General features: G+C 35.6%; 1 protein-coding gene across 1 annotated transcript; it reads right to left on the reverse strand.

The window, feature by feature from the left end:
- Positions 1-2,740: 2,740 nt before the first annotated feature.
- On the reverse strand, positions 2,741-6,508 carry LOC136821656 (E3 SUMO-protein ligase KIAA1586-like). Its single transcript, XM_067077864.1, has 5 exons — positions 6,346-6,508; positions 5,806-5,865; positions 5,543-5,684; positions 5,153-5,430; positions 2,741-4,740 (listed from the first exon to the last, which is right to left on the reverse strand). Exons 1-5 carry the CDS (start codon positions 6,506-6,508, stop codon positions 2,741-2,743), a joined length of 2,643 nt encoding a protein of 880 aa, XP_066933965.1.
- Positions 6,509-6,795: the final 287 nt, after the last annotated feature.

The following is a 6,795-nucleotide window of genomic DNA, read 5'->3' on the forward strand; positions in this document are numbered from 1 at the left end:
GCCTGTCTTCACTGATTTTTAGCCTGAGAAGATAAGCATCTTCCTCTTTCTGAATGCGACTACGTCATAAAACAGCTGAAAGTGCGTCTTTTTTATTTGATAAACAATTTCATTTTAGTAGAGGGAAGCCTCTTTTTAAAAGCTCATTAAACAAATTTTTAGAGTGAAAGAAGAGTTGCAACCTTGAAATTTTGAAATCTATCGTTGAAAGAAACCATTTCAGGATAGAAACAAAAAAATCCAAAATTTGTTGAGTTCCCCTTTAAGGTGGCATTTTCGTCCGAGTCTCTGGTTTTCGTAGCAGGTGATACCCCCTTTGTTCTCAGAGTGGTTGAAATTTGGAGAATATTTCTCTAAGATATACCAAGTATAGATGATTTGATATCTTTCTCTACGTCTTTCCAGACTGTAAAGTTTTAGAGTTTTAAGTTTTTCCCCATAGTTCAGTTTTTGTAAAGAGAATATTCCATTTAGGAATGATTTTTGAAGCTGTTCTAGTCGTTGCATTTGGTGTCTCTTGGATGGTGACCATAGCTGTGAACAGTAATCAATGTGAGGGATTGCCAATGTCTTCCATAGGGTCAGCATTACAGTAGGGTCCCTTGTTTTGAAAGTTCGATATAACCTACCTTGTCGATTACATTTTCTATATGATTGTCATATGTCATACCCACATCTAAAGTGATCCCAAGGTCTTTGACTGTAGTCTTGGTCTCTATCACCTTTTGGGTATCAGAGAAGTATTTGGAGAGTTCTTTAAGTTCTTCATTTCTACCATAATTGAGATGTTCAAATTTAAGTCCATTCAATTTCATGTTATTCAATCCAGTCCACTCATAGACTGCGTTCATGTCATCTTGGAGCTGAATGATATCAGCATGGTTTTTGATTTCTTTCATTAGACGTGTATCATCAGCAAATGATGATAAGAAAGAGTGTAATATCTTTTTGTCAATGTCTTGTATCATTATCAGAAACAGTAATGGTCCAAGCACAATTCCTTGGGGAACAACAGAGATGACTTGTGACCTTTCTGATAGTGTGTAGTCAACAGAGACTTGTTGCGTTCTACCTGTTAGAAAGGATTTGATCCAAGCAAGCAGTTTGCCTTTGATGCCATTGGTTTTAATTTTGTTCAGAAGAATGGTATGGTCGACTCTGACAAAAACCTTGCTAAAGTCAAGGTAGATCACGTCCACATTATTGCCGTTGTTTTCTATATGGTGGATAAGTCGTTCTGTGTGAGAGAGAAGTTGGCTCAGGCAGGATCTACCAGATCTGAAACCATGTTGGTTGCAATTAAAAAGATTGTTGTCTTCAAGATGTTTTTGTATCTTACTTCTGACAATTTTTTCGAAAATTTTTGAGACATTCGAAGTTAAAGCGACTGGTCTATAGTTTTCTGGTAAACCTTGATTGCCTTTTTTGAAGATTGGTGTGATGTAGCTTGATTTCAGTAGATGGGGAGTTTGACTTTTTTCTAGAATATTTCTCCAGATAAGACAAAGAGGAGTTGCAAGTTGTTGTCTGGCTTTTTTGAGCAGGATGGCAGGGAAACCATCAGGTCCAGGGGCAGAGTTTGAAGATAGGGTGTTGATTTCGTTGATAAAATCAGCTTCTGTGAGGTCTATATCACATAGTTGAGAAGTGTTGTTGTCATTTTCATTCAGGTCGTATCTCTCCAATGGTTGAGTAAAGACAGAACCGTATTGGTTCTGAAGAATGTTAGCCATACGTTTACTGTCATTTGTAAGTTCATTTGTTGACGGATCTATTAAGGGTCCAACCTTGGGTTTATGCTTTGAAAACTTCTTTGCATAGGCATAGAAATATTTAGGATTAGATTTAATTTTTGAAGTAGCATCAAGTTCTTGCCTTTGTCTTTCATTTATGTGTGACTGTTGAAGCTCAGGGGTTTTTCCAAGCACTAAGCAATGCCTCCGTTTGTACTTGCAAATTGAGTTTTCATCAACGGCGTAAGCCGTGATATCCAGCCAAAGGCTGGATAACAGAGGCTGGGGGTCGGGGGGGCGCCTTGAGCCCCCCAGTGGGTCCAGGGCTAGCCCTGGTGGGGGTTCAGGGGGCGAAGCCCCCGAAAGCTGAGCATAATTTGGCCTTAACTGGCACTTTAAAACGGTTAAAAGTGAATGAATTTCTAGAATTTAGCGATGAACAAAATGAATGAATTACTGAAAAGTCCTCTCAACTCTTTTAACAAATTTAATAAAAGTGTATAAAATGGTGTAACAAATGGTACAGAACTGCCCAAATGATAAAAAAACTCGAATTAGAAAAAAGTTACAAAAATAAAGAAGAAGAAGTGGATTCATTTTTTATGTATTTTGCACTTTTAGCATTATAGAACTAAGTTCTTTACCTTCAAAAAAGTTTTCAAAGAAACTCGAAAGGTCTCACTATCCAGCTTTTAAGTGAGGAGGATGATGAACTAATTTCATCTTTAAAAAAAATAAAAAATAAAACAACAAATGATATATATCTAGAGCTAATTTTAGCAAAATGGGGGATAAAAGAAATGCCAAAAAAGGAACTGGTGCCTCTAAACCAGAACACTACTTTACTTGAACGTACTAATGAAAAATATAGATATGTACAAATGAAAAACGATAAGAAACTTTCAGATTAGAAAATAAGTTCCAAAAACATGTTTGTTTCAAAAAATAGTTAAAAGAATGTAATGTGATGTATGTTGAACTGTTAAAAAGTGATTTAAAAGCAAGCTTTAGAGTTTGACAGCAACTTTACGTTGTTTGCTTTTTGTATCCTCTGCTTGGTACCACTTTTTCAAGATTTCATTAAAGTCAGAATCTGTCAATTCTCTGAATTTACAGATTCTCATACAGTTTGCAAGTGTCTGTGTGGTCATGGACTTGCGTAATTTAGTGCATATAAGTTTCATCAACGAGAAAGAGCGTTCAACTTCTGCTGTTGATGGTGGGATAAGCCCAGCTAGCTCTAATATGGCTGAAATTTGCTTGTGTTGAACGGACAAGTTTGATTCGAACCAATTTTTTGAGGCGATCTCAAAAGTGTACTTTAGATTTTTTTTAAGAGTTTCAATTTCTTTTTTGAGTCTTTTAACATTTTTTTGAATATTTATGCGCCGTCTGTCACTCAACATTGATTTCATTGTGGTCAATGTATTTTCATTATTCAACAGATTCACCTCAGCCTTTGAAAGTTTAGAGCGCTGCTTGTTTTCGAATTCTAGTTTGCCTTCCAAGACAAAACGCTTGTATACTTCATAGTCTGATTTCAATGTCTCAACATCAACTAAAGCAGGAACTACTAAGCCAACTTTGTTTTGAGATGCTTGGCCATAAAAATAGCCAAGCTGAGCTATTCCTTCTGAGCCATACGATTTGAGGTCATCTGCGTTGGGAGGAAAGTATAATGGATCGAGTACGGTGAATCCTTTGATATGTTCTGGGATGTCAAATGCTTTACTTATTTCGTCAACTAGATCTTCAATGAAAGGCTTGATTGTGCTGGCCTTGAAAGCCTCAGTGTCAAAAGGAGAGGAAGATCTTGTCTTGAATCTAGATTCCGCAGACTTGGATGTAATTTCTAGGAATTCATTCAGCCAAGAAAAGTAGCTACCAGCTGGTTCCTCAGGGTTTAGTGCTTTCTGTTCCAAGGTTTTAACTAATTTTTCCACAGCTGGTGGAATATCCAGAAAGTTTAATCGAGAGCCTTGTAAAACAGTTTGAAGTGAATTCGTGCTTTTTAAAATATCAGCCAAAAAGCACAACATGGCAATATTTTTTGGCTCAACAAGTTCATCACGTACGCCTCTAACAACAGGTTCGTGCTTTCGTAGATACATTGCATCCAAAGCCGCAACTAAACTTTCGAATCTGTCTAACACCCTCTCTGCGGCTTTACCATGGCTCAACCATCTTGTCACGGCCGCCTTTATTAACTTTAGTGATTTGAGTCCATAGGCATTTTGAACCTCATTGAAAATAGATTGTTTAACACTACTGTTTTTCAACAGTTGAAACAAATTCAGTAGAAGGCTATCAAATTTTTGGAAATCTGAATATCTAGGGATCAAGTGGGCAAAGCAAAGAGCTAGACGATGGTTCCTGCAATGGATGTAGTGGAAGTGAGAAGTTGCTTTCTCTAAATGTGATTTAACTCCATTATATTCCCCAGCCATTGTTGAACAGCCATCCATACCAGCAAACTTTATCTTGTTGATCTCTATCTCTTTTTCTTGGAGGTCCTTCTCAAGTGTTCCGAATATTGTGGCAGCATCACATCTTGGAAGATGTTTAAGATCAAGAAAATGATTCTCGATGTTACCATTGTTGACAATCCGTGCAATTAGGGAAAGTTCTGAACGATTGTTCTCGTCCGTTGACTCGTCAAGCATGATTGTGAGATAATCACACTTTCTAATTATGCATAAAGTTTGGTCGAGCATCCAATCACTGATATGCTGGATAAATTGAGTAACTGTGTGAGTTGACAGATAAGTGGCATTTTTATTGGAATCAGCCTGCTCTAAGTAGGACTTCAAAACTTCTTCCTGTAGACCTTCCCCGACGAACCTCACAAAATCTTCGTAATTAGTGGTATGTGCCCAGTGTTTCTGCACGATGAAAACTGTTATCCTCAGAAGTTTGACGAGTGCTTTCTCAGTAATCTCGGAATCTTTCAGTTTCTGCTTCTCCTTCTTTCCCTTCAATGATTCGAAACTATGTTGGTTCTTGAAATCTGAAAGGAAAAGATAAATAAAAAGCAATGAAAATTGTTTTAATTTAAATAGAGAAACCACAAATAAACTGTGGGGAAAAAGTGGGGAATTACTTTGCTCCTCAATTTTTTCTTGGATAGGCGAATTTGAAAAAGATTGAACACAAGTCACGATCATTCGTTCTAGACTGTCAAAAAAGTAAAGAAAGTGCATATCTTGTTTTTTGTCATGTTTATGTCAACAGTCAATAGTCTGTCTGTCCGTGTCAGTTTGTTGTTTGTTAGGTCTTTGGATGATCTTGTACACCACACGTTTAACATGTAAGTAGCTTAAAATAGAATTAATAAAGAAAAATATGTTATTCTGCAAGCTCATTTCGTAAATAGTCTGCTTCATAGGAAATTAGCAAGCATTCATATTCAAAATACGTACCATTATAATTGTTTTTTGCTTTTGTATGTTTTGTTGAATCGTTGTGTCCCTTGAGTTGACGTTTAGGATGATCCCCCAAGGTCACAGCAGACACGGAAAACTCTTTCTGTGCACCTGGGCCAGTTGCTGGAAATAATTCGCAATACTTGCACTTGTATCCTCCTTCTGCATGGTTGTAGTATAACCAGTCGTACGTACGGCAAAATTGTTCCATATTTGTTGAACGGTAGTCGATTTTACTTGCAGTGGCATCTATGATGATAGTTTCCTCATTTGATCTAAAACACAGGGAGACGATTCATAGAAGTTTGAAAATATATTCATAGCTTGTCGAATTTGAAATTTCCAGTCATTAAAATTTACAATAAAGCTAATCGTTTTAATGTATACCTTGATTCTTCTAATGTGCCTTCTCCACTCTCTTCTTCTGCTTCATCGTCTGTGCTTTTATAAGTTGGACTTGGTATATCATTATCATTCAATTCATCAATTTCGTCAGAATCTTGGATTTGTACGTCCGAATCAGAGTCAGCTAGTAAACAAAAAGAAATGCTTTAGAATAGATTGAACTTAACACTATATTATCTTGAAAAATGCAAATCATGTTACATTACATTGAAATTTGAAAATAACAAAACATTAGGAACGCTCACCATCTAGAGTGCAAGAGGTAACTGCTTCATTTTCATTTTGGTTTTCCTCGATTTCCACGCCTAAAAAAGAATTTTGATTCACCAACTCTAGTTTTCAAGGTTTCAAGGCAGCTTAATAAAAAAGATTGAGCATTTCTGCTTGATTATTGAAAGAAATACAAAAAAGAAATACTTGAGAATAAATCGAACTTAACTTTAGATTATCTTGAAAAATGCATATTACATTACATTACATAAAAAATAACAAAACCTTTTTATAGAACACTCACCATCTAGACTACAAGAAGTTCCATCATTTTCATTTTCATTTGAATCATTTTGGTTTTTTTCGATTTCCATGTCATTGGCTAGAAAAGAATTTTGAACCGACCCTTATTAACCTCTTATTCTCAAGGCAGCTTTGATAAAAATCTTCAGTTCTATTTGTTCCTTAATTATTGAAAGAAGTTTGTGTCATAAAAGTCATCTCACCTTAGATACCTATTGCTGAATGCAACTATATAGATAAAAAAGTTTTCAATTTTGATACAAATTACTTACTGCTTGTTTCTTTTTTCTTGGCAAGAAGCTTATCAAAAAAAGTTGGTTTGCTTGAATTTCCAGTATCTGGAGGTGCCTTTCTTTTTCTTCCACCAACTCCAACACGTGATTGACTGTATGGTTTCCTCTTGGAAGGATAACTGTGTTTACCAGTTTTACCCATATTAGTATTTAATATCTAGCAATTAGTATTATTGTTATTCTAATGATAAAAGTGAACAAAATGATAAAATTTTACCCTTTTACCCTTTTTACTTCAATGCTTCTTCTCGTGTTTATCTCACTATAGATTAAGAACTTATGGTGTCAATTTTGGTGAAAAAAATCAATCTTCATAAAAATTGAAAAAAAAGTGGAAAGAAAAAACCAATTAAAACATGTCTCTAATAATATAATAACTCAATTAAAAATCTTCTCCTTTATTGTAGACAATGATGGAGGGTAGTATAT

This window comes from Clytia hemisphaerica, unplaced genomic scaffold, assembly GCF_902728285.1.
Source record: "Clytia hemisphaerica strain Z4C2 unplaced genomic scaffold, Clytia hemisphaerica genome assembly, whole genome shotgun sequence".
Classification (NCBI taxonomy): domain Eukaryota; kingdom Metazoa; phylum Cnidaria; class Hydrozoa; order Leptothecata; family Clytiidae; genus Clytia; species Clytia hemisphaerica.

Bases quoted from the DNA above. Each gene is read 5' to 3' on its own strand.
- LOC136821656 (XM_067077864.1), bottom strand. From the start codon at position 6,508: ATGGGTAAAACTGGTAAACACAGTTATCCTTCCAAGAGGAAACCATAC. The intron at 5,685-5,805 runs GTGAGCGTTCCT...TTTGTTTACTAG, and splicing joins TACCTCTTGCACTCTAGATG to CTGACTCTGATTCGGACGTA. The intron at 5,431-5,542 runs GTATACATTAAA...CCTGTGTTTTAG, and splicing joins GGCACATTAGAAGAATCAAG to ATCAAATGAGGAAACTATCA.